Source organism: Podarcis pityusensis (genome assembly GCF_964106645.2).
Source record: "Podarcis pityusensis genome assembly, chromosome: 12".
Classification (NCBI taxonomy): domain Eukaryota; kingdom Metazoa; phylum Chordata; class Lepidosauria; order Squamata; family Lacertidae; genus Podarcis; species Podarcis pityusensis.
In genome coordinates this window covers 31,266,158-31,289,738 of record NC_138037.1, presented here as the reverse complement: position 1 = coordinate 31,289,738, position 23,581 = coordinate 31,266,158, and the positions used below count along the sequence as shown (strand labels likewise).

The 23,581-nt window shown below is 43.0% G+C and overlaps 1 protein-coding gene across 1 annotated transcript in view; it reads left to right on the top strand.

Annotated features, from left to right (window-relative positions):
* VWDE (von Willebrand factor D and EGF domains) overlaps positions 1-23,581 on the top strand; it is a 46,303-nt gene that overhangs the window by 2,991 nt on the left and 19,731 nt on the right. Inside the window, exons 3-15 of the mRNA XM_080974533.1 lie at positions 914-1,145; positions 4,659-4,718; positions 6,146-6,405; positions 7,878-7,967; positions 9,209-9,353; positions 11,160-11,374; positions 12,117-12,190; positions 14,209-14,482; positions 16,502-16,710; positions 18,073-19,067; positions 20,551-20,687; positions 22,702-22,857; positions 23,221-23,325. Of these exons, the coding sequence (XP_080830659.1) occupies positions 914-1,145; positions 4,659-4,718; positions 6,146-6,405; positions 7,878-7,967; positions 9,209-9,353; positions 11,160-11,374; positions 12,117-12,190; positions 14,209-14,482; positions 16,502-16,710; positions 18,073-19,067; positions 20,551-20,687; positions 22,702-22,857; positions 23,221-23,325 (2,952 nt within the window). The remainder of the gene's footprint in view (positions 1-913; positions 1,146-4,658; positions 4,719-6,145; positions 6,406-7,877; positions 7,968-9,208; positions 9,354-11,159; positions 11,375-12,116; positions 12,191-14,208; positions 14,483-16,501; positions 16,711-18,072; positions 19,068-20,550; positions 20,688-22,701; positions 22,858-23,220; positions 23,326-23,581) is intronic.

The window sequence follows — 23,581 nt, the reverse complement described above, 5'->3', positions numbered from 1 at the left end:
ACTTTCCCCACATTATTGACACTGAGTGAATGCAGATGATCAACTTATGAAAGACATCCTCTAGCTCTCTATCATCTGTACCAAAATCAACTTGTATAGTGCAAGGTGGAGGCACAATAATCTGACCAGGATGGTGAAAGGCAGCTCCCTATGTTCCTTTATCACTAAAGTAAGGCTGGAATATCTGTGGCTCTCTAGATAGTGTTGGGCTCCCATCAGCCCCAACCAGTTTGGCCAACAGTCAGGCATGAGGAGGTTGTGGTTCAGCAGCCTCTGCAGCACCACAGGTTCCCTACCCTGTATTAAGAGATAGCTGCTGCTATAGACCTACTCAGTTTGTATAGTCTAAGTGTTGCGTAGTCTGAGGCTGCCCACCAGCATGTATTTGTTGCCTGCCAAGTGCTTTGTCAACCTCATTATCTTTATGGCGCTCAACAGGTTGGGAACGGGTTGCCCATGGTGTCCCTTATTTCTCAAAAGGCTGTTTTGCTTGTTATGCTAACCATGATTTTGCACCGGCATCAAGCTCTGAGAGAGGAGATTGCAACCCCTTTGCTCTTTGGTTTTGCTTCTGTTCTGTGCTGAGCTAAGCCATGGTTTGACTTAGTTCTTCATCTGAATGTGCTTCTTGGTCTCCCTGTTGAACCATGAGCTGTAAACTATAGAGCAAATCTTGGTTACAGCTCATGGTTACTCCGAAGAGAGCTAAACCATGTGCCCAGGATCAGACAGTCTGCTAAGCTAAGCCAAACTGTGGCTTGGTTCAGCCCAACAAAACAACCAAGGAAGAGTGAAGTGGCCATAATCTCCTCTTTGGCTTGGCTTATGTGTGTGTGTGTGTTTTCTTATCTTGGATGCTGGAAACATTCTGTTGATCAACTGTTTTCTTCTGTTTTGGTTTTGGTGCTAAAAGATGAATCACTGTGGGACACAGGCCCCTGTTTGGTTGTCTCTGAGAGAGTCCGAGTCCTTGCCTCAGCCTGGTGAGATCAAACACTTAACAGCCTGTGCAACTTGGCAGTTTTTCTTCAGCACCACAGAGGACTGCTGCCTTTTCCGAATTCCTGTGAGTGTGAGGAACTGTGGAGATTTCTTTGTATACTTACTCCAGCCCACCCAGGGGTGCATGGGATATTGTGCAGAAGGTGAGGAAGCACATGCTGCCTGCTACATCCCAAAACATGTATATGTTTTCTTTTCCCAAATGTGTCTCAAAACATTTGGTCTCTTGTTACATTTTTATAAGTCCTTCTACATCTATAGAAGGGACACGGGTGGTGCTGTGGGTTAAACCACTGAGCCTAGAGCTTCCTGATCAGAAGGTCGGCAGTTTGAATCCCCACGACGGGGTGAGCTCCCGTTGCTCGGTCCCTGCTCCTGTCAACCTAGCAGTTCGAAAGCATGTCAAAGTGCAAGTAGATAAATAGGTACCGCTCCGGCGGGAAGGTAAACGGCGTTTCTGTGCGCTGCTCTGGTTGGCCAGAAGTGGCTTAGTCATGCTGGCCACATGACCCAGAAGCTGTATGCTGGCTCTCTCGGCCAGTAAAGCGAGATGAGCACCGCAACCCCAGAGTCATCCGCAACTGGACCTAACAGTCAGGCGTCCCTTTACCTTTACCTTTTACATCTATAGATAATATTAGGCCTTGTCTACTCATGAAAGAATTCTGAAGTGTTATAGAGCAGACTGCATCACCCCAGCCTGCAGCTGGGGAATATTGTTTTCAAATGTTTCCTTTCTAGAAAGCTGCTCTCAATGTGTCCTCTCTCAAAAGTGATCCGAAGAATCAGCGATCACCTATCACGAGCCAAAATCTTGACAGGAATTGGGCTTTATTCTTATAAGTTATTACATAAAATGTCTCTAATAATAAATCATATGTTCCTCATAAGCTCAGACAAGGCTGCAGCCCCATCTACAAGAATTAGTTGAGTTAGATTGCAAGCCCTAAATGGCCTCGACCCAGTATACCTGAAGGAGCGTCTCCACCCCCATTGTTCAGCCCGGACACCGAGGTCCAGCGCCAAGGGCCTTCTAGCAGTTCCCTCACTGCGAGAAGTGAAGCCACAGGGAACCAGGCAGAGGGCCTTCTCGGTAGTGGCGCCCACTCTGTTGAATGCCCTCCCATCAGATGTCAAGGAAATAAACAACTATCTGACTTTTAGAAGACATCTGAAGGCAGCCCTTTTTAGGGAAGTTTTTAATGTTGGATGTTTTTTCGCTTTTTTATTATTATGATGATGATTATTATTCTCTTGGGAGCCATCCAGAGTGGCTTGGGAAACCCAGCCAGATGGGTGGGGTATGAATAATAAATTATGATGATGATAATGATGATGATGATCCTAAAAGCTGCAGGAAAGGGAGAATCAAAGGCAGATATACTGCAGTTTCCAAAATCCTGCCAACCTCTCCCCAGCAGTACAGAAGTAATGGCAAAGCAAGGCACGGGCACCTCTGTCTCCATTTCCAGGTGTTCTTCTTGTTGTTGTTATTTTGTAGTTAATGATTTCCCTCCCATTGGAAACTGTGAAAGGGAGGTTCACTATGCCAGCTTCTGTGGTTTGGAGGTGTGTGGAGGGACTGGGTAGTATATAGATACTTTGGATCCAAACTTCCACTAACCCACCTCCAATCCACTAATCTGCACACCTTTCCGGTAGGGCAAGGGCTATGGAGGTTTTCACAGTGGCAGGAAGGAGGCATCTCATATTGAATCTTCTGCTCGTGATTCTCCCTTTCTCTTCTTAATAGAAGGAGATTTGATGCTTCTCCTGGCCCCTGGAACACCCTCCCATTAAAGAATAAATGAGCAATTGACATGCTAAGTTGCGTTATTTTTCAAAAACTTGATGAGTAGTTGGAGCAAAATTCCATTTGCATCTGAAAATTGGCCTTGGAACAAAAAAAGGATCTCTTAGTAAAAGTCACTTTACTTGCAGTAAAAGAGGGTTTTAAATTCGTACTGTCTAGTGTTTTAATTAAAAGACATGAAATAAACTTTTTATTATCAGGAAGAGGAACTGTTACTTACCCTGAGTAGGCCACCATAATAATGTTTTCTTTATTACTTTTATGTGCCAAAAGAAATTATCATAATTTAATGGATTTCTTTATTATGCCAGCGAAAAGCCGATAGTGAAAGGCATAAACACTCTTCATCATCCTATGCAACTTATTTACTGAAAATGCGAAATGTGTATAGTATAATACACCATTTGTTTTTATGGCAGAGAACAATTTAAATATTGAAAACGTTTTCATTGCTACATTAAACTAAAAGCCAACTTGTTTTCTTAAACTGAAAGTAATGAGCTGTCTTTAAAAAAAGCGAAATACATTTGGTTTTAAAAAAGCTTAGTGCTGTTTAGTGAAATTGCAGCATGCTGAAAAGTTTTTTAAACAGTTCACTCAGCTTCAATAGTTTATAATAAAAACTGAACTTTTAATTATAAGCATTCTCAGGGTGAACTTAGATGTCAACATTTAACAATACTAGGGACTTACTGACTGCGGGTGAACAATCTTCCCACTCTATAACTCAGTCCTGGGTGGTGTTTAATATTTGTAGAAGAAATAAACCAGGCCAGAGCTTCCCAGAGGTGTAACTTTCAAACAGGAGTAGGTATAGAAGGGTTTGCCCACCCTTCTGGGGCCTATGGGCACATTTGAAAACCAGAGCAACTGTTGTGGTTCCACATACAGCAAGACTCTACCCACCCCAGTTGTAGCCTCCCCTGCATCGACCCCACACTGCAAAAACAGAGGGTTAAAGAAGGCTTCTTTCAGCTGAGGGAGGGTCAGAGGGGACAGAATCCTGTGGGCACAAAGGAAGGCCTCTGAGGGCATATGTACACCCTCCGGCTCCCATTACCCTCAGCCAGCATGTCAAACTGCAAGGGATGATGGGAATTGTAGTGCAACAAACAACTGGAGGGCCACAGTCCCCCAATCCCTGATCCAAATGCTTATTTGCTGGAGCAAAAGCCAAAAAAGTATTGTGGCATCTGAAGGAGAGCTTTTGATACCAGGTGCTAGCTTTCATCACCTGCTTTGAAAGAAGGATGTCACAGGACCCTTATTTTTGCTGTGAGAAACTGGCATGGCCACCACTGGAATTTGCCACAGCTGTCAATCCATATCCTCCAACATTTCTCCTATGAAAATAGGGATGTCCCATTCCATAATGATAATTTTACTGTTTACACCCCACACATCTTACTGGGTTGCCACAGCCACTCTGGGCAGCTTCCTATATATATATATATATATATATATATATATATATATATATATTATATACACACACACACACATAATAAAACATTAAACATTAAAAAGACTTACCTATACAGGATTGCCTTCAGATGGCTTAGGGGGTTGGATAACACCATAACCTCCAACATTTCTCCAATGAAAATAGAAGCATCCTAAGGAAAAGGGGGACATTCCAGGATCAAATCAGAAACCAGGGCGGCTTCTCTCAATCAGGGACGTCCCTGGAAAATAGGGACACTTGGAGGGTCTGTTAATCTAGGCTCAAAAATCTAAGCCATTAATTTTCTAATTTATCTTTAATAAAATACAAGGCAAAAATGCTAAGAGTTCCTGTTGAACAGTCACCTGATGCAATTATATGTAAGGAATATATCTCTAGTTGCTTCAGGTGCTGAACTGCAGGCCTGCCAGACTGGGGAGAGAGAAACCACATGCAGTGGTAAGTTGTTTTGTACATATTTTGTCAATATATTATTTTGACCCAGGGATTCTGTGTATTTTCTGTCTTAACTTTGATTTTATTTAACATTTATTTGTTTTGTTTATACATACCACCCTTTGTCAGAAGACCACAGGACGGTTTACAACGCAAATATCATAACAGGATATCTGTGCAACATTAAAATCAGAACAATTATACAAATGTAATTACATTCAGGAATACAGAATACAATACAAATTCTCAGGACTGCAGAAAAAGAGGGGGAAATCAGCAACGTGGTATCTAAAATACAAATACAGTACACAAATTGAGACTCTTCTCTCAAAGGTAGCTCTCAGTCCTGGCCACCCACAGAAAATGGCAGACCTGCTGAGCAGTCACCTGGCAGCTTTTGTCTCTTCTTGCAGCCTCTCAAGATCTTCACCTCCTTGCCTCTCACTTCGGGTCCTTCCACCAACTATCTGCCGCTTCCTTGTGGGTGCAGCCATTAGCTCCCAATGGTGGCCCACTGGCCCAGAGTGGGAGACACCAGAAGGGTGGTTGCCTGTGATGTCTCCCACATGAGGTGACTCCCATTGACATACTTGGCTTTTCTTTCCCTGTCCTGTAACCACCCTCAAGTTTGGGCAATGATAAAGTCTTTCTGTCTAAAAGACACTGGAAAATGCCTGTTGTTGACCAGTTTGGGGTGGGGGTTGGGGAAATGAAATACAACAGCTAAAAAGTAATAAGGAATCTATGGAGTATTATCTGTCCATTTCTTTCTTTCCCCATGTTTGAAGTTATTTGTGTCCACCCTACAGCGGCCATTTTGTGACTTCATACCAGCATTAATTTCTAACTCTTTATAGCTCAAAGTAATAAACATAATCAATAAATGGTTTGGTTTTCATAATTTGCATGATCTGCTCATAGGTTCAATGGATATTGTGTATTAATTGTGTGTTGATTTTTCTGTTCCCAATAGCCGCCCTTTCCCCACGCACTCTCACACCACATGCTATGCTATACCACTATACCTGTTTGACTCTGATTACATCAAGACTAAATTTAAATGTTGGCCATTGTGAGAAGAGGATGCTGGACTAGATAGGCCTTTGGTTGGATCCAGGAGGGCTCCTGTTATGTTCTTGTTTAAAATAGTTAGCAGGAAATCACATTACCGTATTTTTCGCTCTATAACACGCACCCGACCATAACACGCACGTAGTTTTTAGAGGAGGAAAATCCGTAGGCATGCCACCCGTAGGCATTCCCTCCATAACACGCACAGACATTTCCCCTTACTTTTTAGGAGGAAAAAAGTGAGTGTTATGGTGCAAAAAATACGGTATGTTGCTTGCTGCTTGTTTCCGGAAGTCTTCTCTCTGCTTTACATTTCTTAAATGGCATTAACCCACCTCTCCACTTGTTTTTGTTGTTAGAGAAATTACCTACTTCACAGTTGCCACTTCCTTTACCACCCCCTCCAAGCACACCTGAAATAGTGGCGGTCTTACTTGAAGGAAGCATTTTCTTAAGGTGTTCCTTTGATGTTCCTACCACAAACACCTCTGTGGGCTTTCTTGTGGCTTGGTCCAGACTGTCTCCTGAAAGCATCAAAGAAGAACTGAAGCAAGAGACAACAGTCCAGGCATTCTCACTCTTAGAACTGGATGGGGTAAACCTCCGGCTAGGAGACAGGGTATGTTTAAGTTCTGTATTACTGTTTTATGTTTCTGCAAAAAGGTAATGCTCCTCAGTGCTCTTCTAATTACAAGTCCATAAAGTTAATCCATGTTAAGCAAGGAGTCGCACCAAATGATAAATGCTGAGTTCCAAAACTCCTTATTTGTGATTCCCTTAGAAACAGCACCCTTAACTCCCAGGTTGTGGTTTGTGTATCTGTTATTCTAAGAATCCAGCAAGCTCACCGGATGAGATTTTAGGGTTGGGATGGAGACGGTTATATCTGCATCTGTCTAAACACTTGGTTTTGTTAAATTTACCCCCTCATAATTGCCACAAGCAAGCACATTTTTACCAGGTACGGAGCAAACAAATAACATTTATCTCAGTGCAGTTCCATAAAAACTGTATAGTAATATGGAAAGGCAGTATACAAATTTTAAAAAATGAACTGAAAACTGACCTAGAGCATCTTGCTGTTCCCTCTGTTAGGGGACACTGGGAATGCCTACAACCTAAGAGACAGCGTTGCATGGTGGCTAGACTTTGATCAGGGAGATCCAGGTTTAAATCTCCATCTGCCCATAAAGCTTACAGCAGGGGTGGTGAAGACTTCAGTCTGAGGGCCATGTTCCCTTTTGGCCAGGCTCCTGGGGGCCGCATGCCAGTGGTGGGTGTGGCTAGAGGCAAAATAGGCAGTGCTAGAATCAAAATTGGCAAAGGAACAGGATTTTTTTAAAAAATAAAAAAATAAAGTAGTTACCAGTATATCCCATTTTTAAGGACCTAACACTCTCAAGATGGGTCATTCCATGTCAAGTGATCCAACTTTTTTACTTCATGTCATCCAGTTTTCTTAATATTTTGTACACTTGTTAAATGATCAAAGTTCTGAAGAGATTGGTGTTTTTAGTTTTGATGTATCTCAATCCTGGGCTGAGCTTTAAAGGTTTTTGTGTAGTCTGGCAAGGCCAAAATTGCCATCTTTTTTTTTTGAACCCTCCTAACTAAAAAATGGGATGAGATTAAAAATTAAAATTTAAGATTTAAACTTAATTTTGATCATTCAGTGAGTGTACAAAATATTAAGATAATTGGATGACATGAGGTTAAAAAGTGTGATCACTTGATATATGGAATGACCCCAGTGGCATACAACTGAAGGAGATCCAATTGAGATACATAAGAGTGTTAAAAGCAACAACACAGAAATAGCGAAGCACCAATTCTCAGGAATTGCTTTTTAACCATTCTGTGATCTTCTGCATTGTCTGTACTCCTTGCATTTCCTTGCCTTCTGATCTCACTGCTTCTGCCTGCCTACCTCTCTTGATTTTGTATATATTTCTGCAACAGAGGACGACACTTCATGCCTCTGATGAAGTGGACTCTAACCCCTGAAAGCTAAGTTAGTCTTCAAGGTGCCACAAGGCTCTTTATCATTCTTGCTTTAATATAGTGTTGTCCCTTCTCTTGTCCTTTACATAGATTTACTGCAGCAGTTCCACCTTTTTCTTAGAGAAACCAGAAATGCAGAGTTCACTCATCGAGAGCATGGAATTTTTTGCAGGAATTAAGGTACGCTGAAAAGAAAACAGTGCATTGTGTAGTTATGACCCTGTACCCCAGAGGTAGAAAAGCCATACACCCAGATGAAGTTGGACTACAACTCCCATCATCCATGTTGGCTGGAAGTTGGAATTCCTACAACGTCTGGAGGGCCACAGGACCCACACTTCCACGTTGTACTTGGATGTAAGCCCCATTGAACTCAGTGAGGCTCACTTCAGAGTAGATATACAGTATGTGTAGATGGCCCTCCACAAGTTACTAGACTGCTACTCCCATTATCCCTGTCATTGGCCATACTAGGGTTGATGGGAGAATCCAGCAACATCTGGAGGGCCTCAGGTTCCTCACCCCTGCTGTATAGGATTGTGCTGTAAGTCATATTTGTCTTCACTGCAGTGGTGCAAATATTCAGAAGAACAATATTGTAATATTTGCTAGTGCAAGAATTTTTCTCTGTTGGCAATAAAATTAGTGGTGTGATAGCATGTAAAGGTAATAAATGGCACTCCAAATGCATGCATTTTTTTTCCTGAGTTGGACCCAGGCATGCAGTTCAAGCTTATCCTGTTAAGAAGTAAACCCCATTGTATATAGGATTCCAGCCTGAGTTAATTACACCTAGGTCCCATTTAAATCACTGTGAAAAGGCTGCGTACACACCATACATTTAAAGTACCTGATGTCCCTCAAAGAGTCATGGAAACTGTAGCTTGCCATGGTTGCTGGGATATGTAGTTATGCAAGGAGTAAACTACAGTCCGCAGGATTCTCTGGGGGAAGTCGTGTGCTTTAAATATGCAACGCGTAAGCTTTCTGAGACTTGACATAGTGAGAACTAAGTGCAAGCTAAATTGGTCTTCGTCAAACCATTTAAATTATTTCTACTAACGAGTTGGCATGCAATCATTTTGTTTGTTTGTTTAAATCAGCCTGTGTTTAGGCACACTCTGTGGAGTTTCCTTATAAAAGCAAACTACTTTTGTATTCCTTTTGCATGGGGGGGGGAAGAAATCTATTTTGCAAGATTACTGAAATTAAGTCGAAGGGAATTTTTTTTTTTAATTGCCATCATCACAGCAAGGTTTACAGTTGGATGTTATCTTATTGATTGCCTTTCTGTTATTTTCTACAGCTGTAAAAACCAGTTTTCGCTTTAAATTCTTTTCAGCATTGTTCTGAACATTTACTGTGAGATAATTCCACACGGATACCTTGTGTTCATAGCATGTTCCTTTTCTTATATTCAGCTACATCCTGAGGCATTTATAATATCAGAAGATGGAAAGGAATACAGACTGACGATAGAAAGCAAAATTCCCATTCCTTGTCCTCAAGCTAGTCAGCTGGAAAATGACTGCAAAATCTCATTAAAATTAAGAACAATAGAGGAAGGTAATTTCTTCTTCAATTTTTTTTTAATTGGCTTGTGCCTTGAATATGTACTTTTTATCCTCATTTTGACATGTTCATGCATTGCCCTGCTCAGGTGATGCATGCTGGTTGCATGGCAGCCTTTGTGTGAGGAGCCAGCACTGTGTTGCAGTTCAGAACTCTAGCTTAGCTTGCTGCCTTTTGGCACAGTGGAAAACACCATGCCAATGCCCGCGTTAAACTAAGATTAAACCAGTGTGGTTGCAGGAGGGTTCATCATGTTCTTTTTCTTAGTCACAGGTGTGGAAACTGGGCTACATAGAATACAGAAAGCTGCCGTATACTGAGTCAGCCATTGATCTATCTAGCTTATAATGGTCTATACTGACAATAAGCATGGCCCTCTAGGGTTCTAGACAGGAGATGTTCCATGCCCTACCTGGAGATGCTGCAGTTTGAACCTGGAACCAGCTTCATGCAAGGCAAATGCTCTTACTGAGCTATGGCCTTTCTTTGATAGTAATTCCTTTTGTCTGTTCTGAATTTTTGATTCCTACCTTTTCTCACCATTGACCCATAGTGACCGGGACTGATGGGAACGCCAATGGCATCTTAAGAACCAAAGGTTCTCCATTCTTCATTCTTGACCTAAGGCAATAAGATGTATTGGTGTCTGGCACTGGCTGTGTTGTGATAATGTTGCGCCCCACCCCAATCTCCAAGCAGTGTGAGATTCAGGGCTTTCAGATGCTTACCCAGGGTTCATGTCTCCTTTGGGAATGAGGCACGGTGGAGACTGTGGTGTCTTTATGATATATGGTTTGTTCACACATATGTACAACCTGATGGAGGGGCTCACAGTATTAACACCCCAAGAGTTGAAGGAGGGGACCCTGCCCATTTGTTGTCTCACACAGAGCCCCTTTCCTTTGTCTCCCTTAATGGTCCATTACCAAGGTGATCACCTCATCAGGAAGCTAGGCTGACTTATATTTTAATACTCGCTTGTCAGGCATGGAGAGTCCTCTCCTTCCCTGGTAACTTCATAGGCATGAATCACAAGCAGTTTGTATTCTATAGTCCTTTTTATTCAGTCATCTGGTTGCAAAGCAATAATCCATATCTCCCCACAAAGAGAGGTTGTTGGCTACTCTGAGCCTTTCCCTTCCATCTCCAGCAACATCCTGGGCGGCAACGGGAAGTTTCACCCCTCTGCATCCTTTGTTCTCTAATATGGAGAGACCTATGAGCCCGAGGAGAGAGGGGGTCATCCAGTCTCTCTAGGGAGGTCTCTGCTGGCTGTTCCCTCCCTTCCCCCTCTTCTTCAACTATCTTGTAGCTAGGTAACTCCTGCGGAGGCTGTGCAGCATTCTCCTCTCTCTCCTACTGAAACTGCACGGTAGAAGAGATGTGAATCGTTCTCCTTCTCCTCCTCTTCAGACAGAAGCTGATTTGGCTGAGGATACACTTCCCAATCCTATTCAGACCATTCCCTGACATTGCTGTATCCAGGGGTGAGAAGGGTCTCGGCACACAGCCTGACACCCCAATAACACATTTTCCCACCCCTGCTTCATGCTTGTGTGCACATGATAACATAAGTAAATTTTGGAGCTAAGAGAGGGCGATGAGATAGAAGTGAGTAATGTATACAAGATCCTGCAAGAGGTTAAACTAGTTGCCTCTCTGTTTATTTGCAACCTGACAGTTATATCCTGCCACTTCCCCCCAAAACTGCTTTGATTTTAACAAATCACTAATGCTAAAAACAGAACTCTGTTGCATCTTAAAGAGAAATCTTGCTAATGGCTGTCTGCTTTGGAACAGGTAAAGGTCCGCAGAGCTTAAACGTGGCTCTTTCTTTTTGCTCTGTGGAGCTTCTTCAGCATCCCTGCCACAATGGGACGTGTGGCCACGCCAGCATCCATTACACCGCGGTGACAGATTTCACCCGAAATGGAGAAAGAATAACCAGAATTGCGGCAGAACCTATTGTTAGCGACAACTTCCTGTGGAATGGCTACATGGTGGAAAGTATTCAGGTGGAAACCCATTCCGTTCAGTCTTGATAAAAGAAAAAGAAATCACTTGGAAGTTAGCTGATGTAAACTGGCTAGGTTTTCTCTTTTTTTGCACGTTTTTAACAATGACTTATGAGCATCATTTATAATGGCATTTCTAATTCGCACAGCATGTCATTTTGTTTTGTTTTGTTTTGTGAAATTCTTTCAGGGCAGGGCTCTCCCAAGGTGGCTTACATGTATATATAAAACATGAAATAAAAACAGCACTTGGACATCTTAATTGATTAAAAAGCTATTTTAAAACCATTTTGCCACCTCATCAGAAGCCTCTAATTGATGGATAAATTTAGTTAAAAATATTATTGTTTGCTAAAACGTAATGAAAAGCCAGTGATGACTAGCATATTCCTTTGTATGTGTGAGGTAGACCCCCTTAGCAGCCGCTCTATACACCATGTATGGGGGAAACCAGTGACCAAATATTGCTGGCCTAGAACTCTCAACATCCTGGGCCTTTGGCCAGTGAGGCCGGCGCTGATGGGAGTTGTAGTTCAACAACATCTGTGAACGGCACAGATTCCCCATCGCCTGCTCTGCACACTTACCTGATACAAGTAAGTCTCTTTGAAATTAGTGAGGCTTAGAATTGAAGCATTGCTGTGTTATTTACTTGTAAGTCAAGTTCCGTAATCAGCACGTCAATATATTTGAAGGATTCCTGATCAGCTGATTTACCTTAATGTCTTCACTTCTTTTAAAGGTTACTGTGAAAGATCTGCCCTCTGCCTATTGCTACTCTTTTACTGACCCACATATCATTACATTTGATGGCAGGTAATTTACAAACTTACTCTTTCCCCTTTTTCTTTTCAGGAGAGGATTTTTTTTAATCACAAGATGAATACATTAATATTTTTTATCTGTTGCTTGTTAATCAAAACCTTCTCCCACCCCATCAAAATGCTGGGGAGAAAGAACCATGGCTTTAGTGACTTGCTTCAACTCAGTGATGCCGGTTGCTATATTTATGAAGGAAATCTGTTCTGTCACAATGAAACACAGCTAGGGATGATCATATCTTCTCAGCAGTTCTACAGAATATGTCCCTAGAGATGAGTAATGGTGGTTACATTGAATGCTCCGCACCCACAATGCGTAGCCAGGAATGATCGTGTGCTTATAAAAACCCATATTATGTGAGCGTTGACTAGGCAAAGAGGCAGTGAGATTTTTTTATTCAGCCCAGTCTCCTAGCAACTACCTGAAATTCACATAGGTAAGTGTGGCCTGCCTGAATGGTATTGGAAAAAACTGTCCATCATGCCATTCTCATGTCATCACAAAACCTTCCCTTTAAAAATAAAAAGGTATTATTTAGGGAGTTGGAGGAACATCAACACACCAAGGAATGGGGAGGGAGTGATTAAATAATATTGTGGAATATAGCTTTCACCAACCTAGTGTCATCCAGGTGTTTCGGACTACAATTCCCATCAGCCCCAGGCCATACAGTGCTGGCTGGGGATAACAGCAGTCGTCTGAATGATCTGAATGCCACAAGGTTGGTGAAGGCTGAGGCATACTCTTTCGGTTCTCTTTCAAACAAACAAATAAATAACTTACTTTCTTTTCCTGAGCAGTAGGAAGTTCAGTGCAGCTATTACCTGAGTAAGGTAAGGTTCCATTAGAGCAGTGTTTCCCAACCTTGGGCCTCCAGCTGTTTTCAAACTACAATTCCCATCATCCCTGACCACTGGTCTTGCTAGCTGAGGATTATGGGAGTTGTAGTCCAAAAACAGCTGGAGGCCCAAGGTTGGGAAATGCTGCATTAGAGGGCAGGAGATCTGGTGCTTGCCATGTCTGGATAATAATCGTGCTACTTACAATTGTGGAAGCTGCTTGAGTAGCATGGAGCTGTCGAAGCAAAGCACACATTGCTCAAAGAAACATTACCATCTCTGAGTCCAAAATCCAACATTCCAAGCCAAATCCAAAGTGTTTTTTGTACAGGAATTCTTCTGGGGGAATTGGCTTCACCCTACACCATGGGTGTGAGCAGAGATAATAAGTCTGCACGTCATGAGTAAAAATGGCTCTCCTATAGCAGTTTCAGCTCCCTGGGGAGAACCCCCACCCCAATAATATTTCTTCAGCCTTGAAAGGAAAAAGAAAGTTCCAGAAACATCCTCTGATGGAGGTCAAGTTAAACCCGATCCTCAGTCACATACAGTTTGTCCCTGATAGTTTCTTTTTCTTCAAAAATGCAGCTATGGGGGCTGTAAACAAAAGTAGGTGTTCATAACGCTTTCCCCTCATTCAGTTTCCACCCTAAAAACTCCTTAACCTCAATAACTTTTTACCCTTCAAGTAAAATGATGCAGGCATCATATTTTCCTTGGCAGGGCAAAAATTGTTTTTTTTGGGGGGGGCGGCAATTTTTAGTGGGAAATGCAAAAAGGAAAATGATTAAGAAATCATCACTGCCACCCAATGTTGGCCTTCGGCTTTTATTTGTAGTCCAGCTATATTTTGTAAATAAAAAGAAATCTGGGTTAAACTACACGCAATGGAATGCTAGGTATAATTTGACTTTAGTATTTCAGTGAGGAAGTGCGCAATCCTGTTCATAGAGCAAGGCCCTTTAAAACAAGGCAGAACATACCTATGAGTAAACATGCATAGGGTTGAGTTATAAAAAAAAACTGTTAGAACAGCTCCCCCCCCCCCCAAAAAAAAAGTTAAATTAAAAAATGACAACATTGGATGAATCGGCACTGCATTAAAATAGCAACTCGTAAAAGTGATGATAATTTTGAAAAACAAATAATTTTGCATGCTCTCCTTTCTTCTAGGATGTACGACAACTTTAAAACGGGAACATTTGTGCTATACAGAAGTATTTCCCGTGATTTTGAAGTCCACGTGCGCCAGTGGGACTGTGGGAGCCTCTACTACCCAGCATCATGTAACTGTGGTTTTGTTGCCCAAGAAGGGGCTGATATAATAGCATTTGACATGTGCAGTGGTCAGCTACGTGATTCGCAGCCGCACTTATCTGTGAAGAGCAGAGCTTCGGCAGACAGCGGCGTCAGGATCACTGAATCATATTCAGGAAGAAAAGTCACGGTGTGTTGATCCATTTTATATCTGTTGTAAAGCAACTTGATTCAGGAGGAGTTTTCTGTTTCCTTTTTAATCAATGCACATATACAGTGGTACCTCGCAAGACGAATGCCTCTCAAGACGAAAAACTCGCAAGACGAAAGAGTTTTTCGAGCTGCTTCACGAGACGAATTTCCCTATGGGCTTGCTTTGCAAGACGGAAACGTCTTGCAAGTTTGTTTCCTTTTTCTTAAAACCGTTACAGTAATACAGGGTGCATTGCTTGAAGAGGTGCAGTTGCGACTTGACTTCGGGGAGCAACTCATGGCACGCGGTGTGGTAGCCTTTTTTGAGGTTTTTGAAGATTTTTTTGAAAAAATTGAAACCGTGCTTCGCAAGACGAAAAAACTCGCAAGACGAAAAAACTCGCAGAACGAATTAATTTTGTCTTGCGAGGCACCACTGTATAAGCTACTTTCAGACATGAATGATAAACCATGGTTTATCGTTGCATAAAGAAGATTGGCTGAGCCTTGGGCTTCTGCATTGCCCAGCCCTTCTCCTCCAACTTAGCCATGAGGAAACTAGGAGCTTTTGTTACCTACTCTTAACCAACCACAGTTTAGCATTAGGGATTTTTAAATTTAAAAATCCAATAAACATACATGGGCTGTGTTTGGACATTAATGATAAGCCATATTTATGATTATCTAAACAAACATGGCTTCGTCTTGGACTTGTGCATTCCTTCTTTCTGCTACTCCAGTGTGGCCACAAGGCAATTAGAAGCCTTAGCTACAATTATTATGTCTAAACCTTGATGAACTGCAATTAGTCTTAACTATGATTACGGAAAGGGATGCGGGTGGCGCTGTGGTGTAAACCACTGAGCCTTGGGCTTGCCGATCGGAAGGTCAGCGGTTCGAATCCCCATGATGGGGTGAGCTCCTGTTGTTTAGTCCCAGCTCCTGCCAACCTAGCAGTTCGAAAGCACGTCAAAGTGCAAGTAGATAAATAGGTACCGCTCTGGCAGGAAGGCAAACGACATTTCCTTGCACTGCTCTGGTTTCGCCAGAAGCGGCTTAGTCATGCTGGCCGCATGATCCGGAAAAACTGTCTGCAGACAAACGTCGGCTCCCTCGGCCAATAAAGCGAGATGAGCGCCGCAACCCCAGAGTCGTTTGCGACTGGACTTAACTGTCAGGGGTCCTTTACTTTTACCTTTTATGATTACTGAAAGAAGCCAACTTCAAACTGTGATTGATAAAGCAGGTTTTTTTTCAATAAGCCATAGTTAAGATTAATCGTATGTCCAAATCCTAAACAATTGTTAATTGAAAGCAGGAGCAAAAGATTCTGATCTCCTTGTGACCACGCCAGAGGAAGAGAGTGGTACAAGCTCTTGACCCCATTGTCCTGTAGGTCATATTATCTGTAGAATCTGGGTCACAGTCCTCTGCCTCTCTCACATGATCTGGTGACCTGAGGTTGACATGGATTTGGGAGTGGTCCAGGGATGAACGAGAACCATCACAGAGGTTTTTGTGTTGATAAGCCAACCTTTTCTACGTATCCATGTCAAAGTGACAATTCTCCCTACCATTTACAGATTTGTGGTTGGTTGTCCTGAGGGCCTCCGTCCCTTGAATATAGCAGTCAGTTGCAAGTGGAGTTGTTGCACAGGGTTCGTTTCCTTTGAAAACGCAGTGCTGTGCAGTAAGGGCATTTAACTTGTGTGCAATCAGCTTTATGCACTTGGCAAAATAGAAAATTTAGAATGGGGAAAATGAAAAAGACACTGGCAATTCCACCCACTGTCGAGCCCAATGTGTTTGACTATACACAATTTTGGCTTTAGGCGTCATCCCTGTAATGTATTCCTTGCGTAAGTTGTGGGCTTACTGTACTTAAAAGACAGAAAAAAGGAGTCAGATGAGATAGGGCAAAGCAGTAATTTGTTTCATCTCCAAAATGGTCAATAAATTGAAACCACAGTCTGAAAAGGTCTTCCTGTTCGCTCGGTGTGATGCCATTTGTTTTTAGATCTCGTTTTCTTCCGGAGCTTTTATTCGAGCCGACGTGAGTGAATGGGGAATGAGTCTAACTCTCAGGGCCCCCAGTTTGGATTATAAACACACGCTGGGCCTCTGTGGAACATTTGATGGCATTGTGGAGAACGATTACCATGATGTGGACGGAACTGAAATCACTGGAGGAGCTGATACTTACACGTCTTTTATTAATGAATGGAGGTAATGACCAAAAGTCTTATCAGTATCTTTTATATTATTGCAAAGGGGAGATCTATTCTTTCAATTATTTGTTTATATTCCGCCTCTCCTCCAAGGATCTCAAGGTGCCATACATGTGTGGGTTTTTTTGCCTTCCCCATTTTATCTTCGCAACAAACCCTCTGAGGTAGGTTAGGCCAAGAGACAGTGACTGAGCCAAGGTCAGCCAATGAACTTCATGGCTGAGTGAGGATTTGAACCCTGGTCTCCCAGGTCGTAGTCCAACACTCTAACCCAGGCATAGGCAAACTCGGCCCTCCAGATGTTTTGGGACTACAACTCCCATCATCCCTGACCACTGGTCCTGTTAGCTAGGGATGGTGGGAGTTGTAGTCCCAAAACATCTGAAGGGCCAAGTTTGTCTGTGCCTGCTTTAACCACTATACCACACTGGCTTGCAATAGTGCAGACTTATTTCTGTTCTACCTTTCTTCTGCCATGGAACCCAAGGTGACATACATGTGGTTCCCAGCCTTCCGTCCAGGCACTGACCGAATTATGAAATGTTGTACCAAAATGCCCTGACTTATTGCCACTTAAAGTTAATTATGGAAATGATAACAGCAGGAAGGGGATGTGGAATCTAGTTCCTCAATAACATAAAAAATATATATATGAAAAGATACTGCACAAACTTACACAATCTCCATTTTCCATTTAATTAATTTCCCCTGTCATTATGAATGTGTCCTGTTCCATAGCTTAAGGTCTCTGATCTTTTTATCCGCACAATGAGACAATCTAGGCTGAGGGGATGGCAGGTGTGTCACCATTATTTATGTATTTGTGTGTTTATATATACATACACAAAAAACCCAGCTATATAGTACTGTGCAATAATGGACACCGCGCTTTCAGAAGGATATTGACAAATTAGAGTCCATAAAGGCAACAGAGATGCTCAACAGTATGGAAAACAAGTCCTAGGGGGTTTGAAGGAACTGCTTAGCCTGAGTGGGGGACATTCTTCAATTACCTGAAGGGCTGTCATATTGAAGAGAGCAGGCTCTTATTCTCTGCTGCCCCAAAGGGCACGCCTATATCTAATGGATGTTAAGTTATGGGAGGATATTTTTTGGTTGGGTGGCAGGAGAAATTTCTTGATGGTTAGACTGGTTCAACATTTAAATCAATTGCCTAGAGGTCTGGTAGGATTTCATTTGCTGGAACAGAGGCTGGACAGCCAAATGTCTAAAAGGAAAATTGCTATGGTAACAAGTATCACAAAGCTCCAGTGGCCCTCCCCCCGCCCCCATCCATCCATCCGTGTTGCTTGTTTGAATAGCAGCCATGTTGAGATTTTCCAGTTGTTTTTTTTGACAGGATTTCACCAGGAGAGAGTCTGTTTGACCAAATACCGGATCTTTCAACTCCGGCCAAGGAAATAGTTCTCTGTAATTGCAATGCTGGTGATGTGGGAGAAGACCAACCAGCAAATAAACTGAATTCTGTTTTTGAGGCGGAATTGTCTTTGCCCTGCAGAAGAAACAAACAAAACGCTTGGCTCCCTTCCTTGATCCCGGGGCTGGATGTAACCGCTGAGTACATCGGCTCGCTTGATCCTATCAGGGGCTTGAGGAAACGTGCTTCCGTGCTGGAGGAGGTTTCTTCTGCTGTTCCCTCCAGAGAGGGACGCTCTCTGAATCAAAGAGCTCTTCAGACAGCAACCCCAGAACGCACAGCTCTCTTTCTGAACTCCAAGACAGGATTTACAACACACAAACAGGCTGTTTGGGGCCGGGGGGCTGACAGCTACACAGACAAGTTTGGCAGCCAGCGGCGCCGCAAAAGACATTCACGCCCAAAGCGCCAACATGACTACGAGTACCTTTCTGTGTTTCCATCCCAGAGCCTAAGCCAAACAGATCTGGATGGATTTAGCTATTTCTTCCCAGAAGATCACATGGCTGACCCATACCAAGAGCCCATGTCTTCATGGCCTACGCCTTCTGGCCTCACTGAGTCGGATGCGTTGGACCTTTGCCAAGAGACAGTTGCCAATTCCAGCATAGTGAGGGCTTGCAAGGCTCTCCTCGGCCAGCGGGTCAACGATGTGGTAGACTTGTGCATCAAGGATCTGCAACTGAAAGACGACCTCAGCTGGGCAAAGGCAGGCTTGGCCCTCCTAGAAAACGAATGTGAAAAGAGAGCTTTGGAAGAAGTTAATTACCGCACCGGAGAAGAAGACAAGGGATTATCTGAGGACTTGCTCTTAGCGCTGAAGTGTCCCAACCTCTGCAGCGGGAGAGGTCACTGCGTTGAATGGGGCTGTGCTTGTTTTCAAGGCTTCAGCTCGTACGACTGCAGCACCTCATCTGGTGAGTCGAGCTACAGTTACTAGCATTCTTTCTCTGCCCCACAGCAAGCCTCCTTATCCAACATCTATATTCTAATCTGTAAAACAGTCAGCTTTGCAGTCTGTTCTGCATCTGTCCTGTTTCCTAGAGGTAAGTCATGTACTATTTGGCTCCTGTTGTGCCAGATTTAACCACTGCTCACTGGAATGCTAGTCTCAATTACTAGCTTGGGGAAATAGTACAATTTCACATTCCAGCCTCCTTATAGAATGAAGCCAGGTGCCTCTATTTGGTATTTCTATTAGATATCCTTTGGGTCTTTTATATAATGCAACACAGCCCTTGGTGGGTGGAGAGGAGCACCATGCTGGGGAGTGTCTACATGGGGTTGCCTGGTTCACAGCCCCTCATAAATTGTGTGCCCGTGGCCATGGCCACCCCTGGCACCCCCCCCACTATGCCTCTGCCAGGAGACTGTGTGGCCTCCTGATTCAGATGTTGTGGAGAAATAGAGCTGAGTGTCATCAGCATACTGATGGCAACTCACCCTGAAACTCCTCATGACCGCTCCCAACAGCTTCATGAAGATATTAAATAGCACTGGAGATAAGACAGCATAGCTGTCAGGGTGCCGAAAGACACTCTCTGAATACTACTCTCTGGACTGAAGGGAGGATTAAAACCACTGTAATACAGTGCACCCAATTCCCATTTCCCAGAGCTGGTCCAGGAGGATGCCATGGTTGATGATGAGAGACCAAGATGCAGGAACAAGGTCCCACTCCCTGTGTCCTGCTCTCTATAAAGGTCATTCATCAAGGCAACCCAGACTGATTCCATTCTGTGGCAAGGTCTGAACCCAGGTTGTAATGGATCTAAATATGATCCCCGTATTCTTTGCGCATATGAAACAATTAGCATATTAGCATATCTTAGTAAGAACACTTCTCTCTGACATTCAGTTTTCTGAGAGCTGGGGATATTTTTGGATGGAACATTATTCAAATCATATGAGCGCACCCACCCCCACCCCAGCCGCAGAATGGAAATTTGAGGTTAAGAGACAAGTGTGCCCCCATTCTCACTGTTTGTGAAACCAATGTCTTCCTTTAACAAAACTCGGTATGTCGAATTTTCTCAAAGAAATTCAATGTGAAATATGTTGACATTAGTTTGTTTCTTTGCCCAGGTTTTGTGTCTGTACAGTGGCGTAGCGTGGGTTGTCAGCACCCAGGGCAAGGCAAGTAATTTGCGCCCCCTAACCCGTGGATTTGCGCCCCCTAAACCGTGGATTTGCGCCCCCTAACCCTAACCCCCAGATGTTGCGCCCGGTGCGGCCGGCCCCCCCTGCACCCCCCACGCTACGCCACTGTGTCTGTAGTGCCCTATTTTCTTCACATTTGTTCGATAGGAATTTGTTGGCACAAAAGCTCTGTCATACTGTTTACATGAAGGGCCCGTTGATTGACTCAGTGTGTTTCACTTTCTGATTTTCGTTTTCAAGATCAGGTTCCGGAAGTTACAGAGCTGAACAATGGAGGGTTGTGTGATGTCCGGCAGTATGACTGCACAACTGTAAGAGTTTTTGGCCTTGGATTCATGGAGTCACCAGGCCCCAGATGTGAAATTAATAAGTTGCAGGTGGATTATTTTATGTATTATTGATAAAGGTTCAGCGTTCAGGTTTTTAGAACCTGAAGTTCCTGTAAGCCATTCTGCATCTGTATTGTCCATATTCAAGCAGTTGCTGACTGAGGAAATCATAGGTGGTACAAGTGGTAGAGCCTGCAAATAGAAGGCTATGAGAAACCGAGTTCAGAATGGTTTTCTTTTCTTTTCTCAACTTTATTTTTTGGCCCTGTGCAAAGGTGACAAACTAGAAAGTCCCATGCAGACTTGTGGGTGCAGCTACTTGGTTCTGCATTACTACTGGTTAAGTATGAAGACTGCGAGCAAAATTTACAGGACAATTTTTGTAGGGGAGAAAGCAATTACTCAAACTGGAGTTTATCCAAGACTCTTGATCAATTGGCCAGTGTCAGAAGCCTGAGCTAAAGGAGCTGAAACTAGTGCCTGGCCTCTGAGATATAATACAACTTTCAAAAATAAAAAAATCTCTCATGTATAAGAAATTCAATTTTCCCATCGACTCAGTAGAAAACATTTTCTTTTTCCATCGCACCTTTATACTTGGCTCTGTCCAGCTGATGCTGAGGTTATTTTGGCAGGTTATATTACAATGCAGGCTGTGGATTTCCCTTTGTACACAACATGGATCCTCTCATCAGCAAGTCAGTTTGAAATGAGAAAGCCAATAGCACATTTACATTCCATTAAGTTAAGAGCTGCTCCCCAAACTCCTAGTGAGACAATTATTGGGAGTTCACTTATCACAGCTTGAACTGTCTCACTCCTCACTCATTGCAAGCTGGAGGGTTTTAATAACACTTTCAGCAGTGACACTCTTGGTCTTATGCTCCCCCCCCTCCCCACAAAAAGGTTCTGTGGCCTATCCTTTTATCAAGCAGATAAAGTTTTGGGTTGCCATGTGAGTCATTAGAGCTGAATAATGTCTAATTTTTATGTTTTGCAAAGGGAGAAGAACAGCCATTGCTATAACTTCTGGCACAACCTGGGATCTTTTAGCTCACATCCAGCACAGCCTGACCTAATTAGGCCTGCAGTCCTATGCTCATTTTTCTGGGAGTAAGCTCTGTTGGACACAGTGGGACCTGTTTCAGCACCTGTATGCATGGAATTGTGTTGCACAGCTCCTGCAATCCACCTTACAGACGGCATACTTCTTTCACTATGCCTACCCACTGTCATCTTTATTTCTTTCTCCCCTGACTCCCCTTTTTGTGTTTGTGTTTTTGCTTAACATTCAACTTGAATACTCCATGTTCTGAGGGAACGTGAAGGCTTGTGTGGTACTTTGCATTTCTGTTGTTTCTCAGAAAAATATTATGTTTGAGTTGCTCCATATGAGGGACAATGGTGGCGCTGTGGTCTAAACCACTGAGCCTCTTGGACTTGTCGATCGGAAGGTCAGCGGTTCAAATCCCTGCAACAGAGTGAGCTCTCGTTGTTCTGTCTCAGCTTTTGTCAACCTAGTAGTTCGAAAGCACGCCAATGCAAGTAGATAAATAGGTACCACTGCAGTGGGAAGGTAAATGGTGTTTCTGTGCGCTCTGGTTTCCGTCACGGTGTACCAGTGTGCCAGAAGCGGTTTAGTCATGCTGGCCACATGACCCAAAAAAGCTGTCTGTGGACAAACACTGGCTCCCTCAGTCTGAAAGTGAGATGAGCACCACAACCCCATAGTCGCCTTTGACTGGACTTTAACCGTCCAGGGGTCCTTTACCTTTTCTTTTTTTCCCTTATATGTGGGAGCAGTGGAAACTGTCCTGAAGAAGCAAGCAGAAGGGTTTTTACTCTTTAAGTGGCCCATGGACATTTCAGCCACTATGTTGTAAATAAAGAATTCACTGACAGAATATAAAAGTGACCCATTGTCAGTGGATGAAGCTAGGTGCTTGCGCAGGTTGAATGAGAATACTTCACATAGCTGTTGAGATTATTTGTATATCTATTTGTATATCACCGTCTTGTTCGTAGGGTCACTAAATCAGGCATTTTTGGTCCTTTAATTCAGTACAGTGATAACAAGTGGGTGCTTGGGGAATCTTTATTCACCCACGCCACTTTCCACAACACCAGGACTGTGGATTGCCAACTTCCCACTGAAGGACACCAGAATGATGGTCTGGATCTTGTGGATGGCCAACCCATTGCAAAGTGGCAAATTAAGGTAATCTCTAGAGATTCACTTCATATAGTCATATAGCGACTGAGATAATTTTTTTTAAAAAACAAATCCCACAGAAGTAAGCTGAGGAGGTGCACGAGCATAGCTTGTAAAACCGTTTTAAAAAATCATCAAAATGCACACTATTGGGGGAGGGGAATGCACATTGTACCATAAAAAAGAAACAAGTTTTGCTCTCTGTTTATAATAGGTCACCCAGAGATATACCAGTACTTCCCGTTCTATCTTCTACTTACTTATGTAGGGATCTAGGTAGGATGTGCATGTTGTCAATTGTGAAACGCACCATAATCCCCTTTCGGATGCTTATATAACTCACAGAACTGTTGCTCTGTGTCTAAACAGATTTCTAATGATGGGTTCACTTATAGCAACCCTAAAACAGTGACATTATTTGATGGAGCTTGTCAGATGTGCGACCCACAATCAAATGGATTTTGCACATTAAAGGCAAGTGTCTTATTTTTGTTGTTGTTTTGCTTTGAATATTTACAACCTCATTAGGGCTAGGAGATAACTCTAGCAGAGATGTCATCTCATTAAATGAAACGGAATAGATTAATCATGTACAATTTCAGCGGAGTGATCAATTAATTAGTCAGTTAAATATGCAATACACAATTTCTGGAGGGGCAACAGTGTTAATCCGTTATAGCTGTGAGTCTTGTGGCACCTTAATGAGTTGCTGTTGGCATCTGTCTGTCTC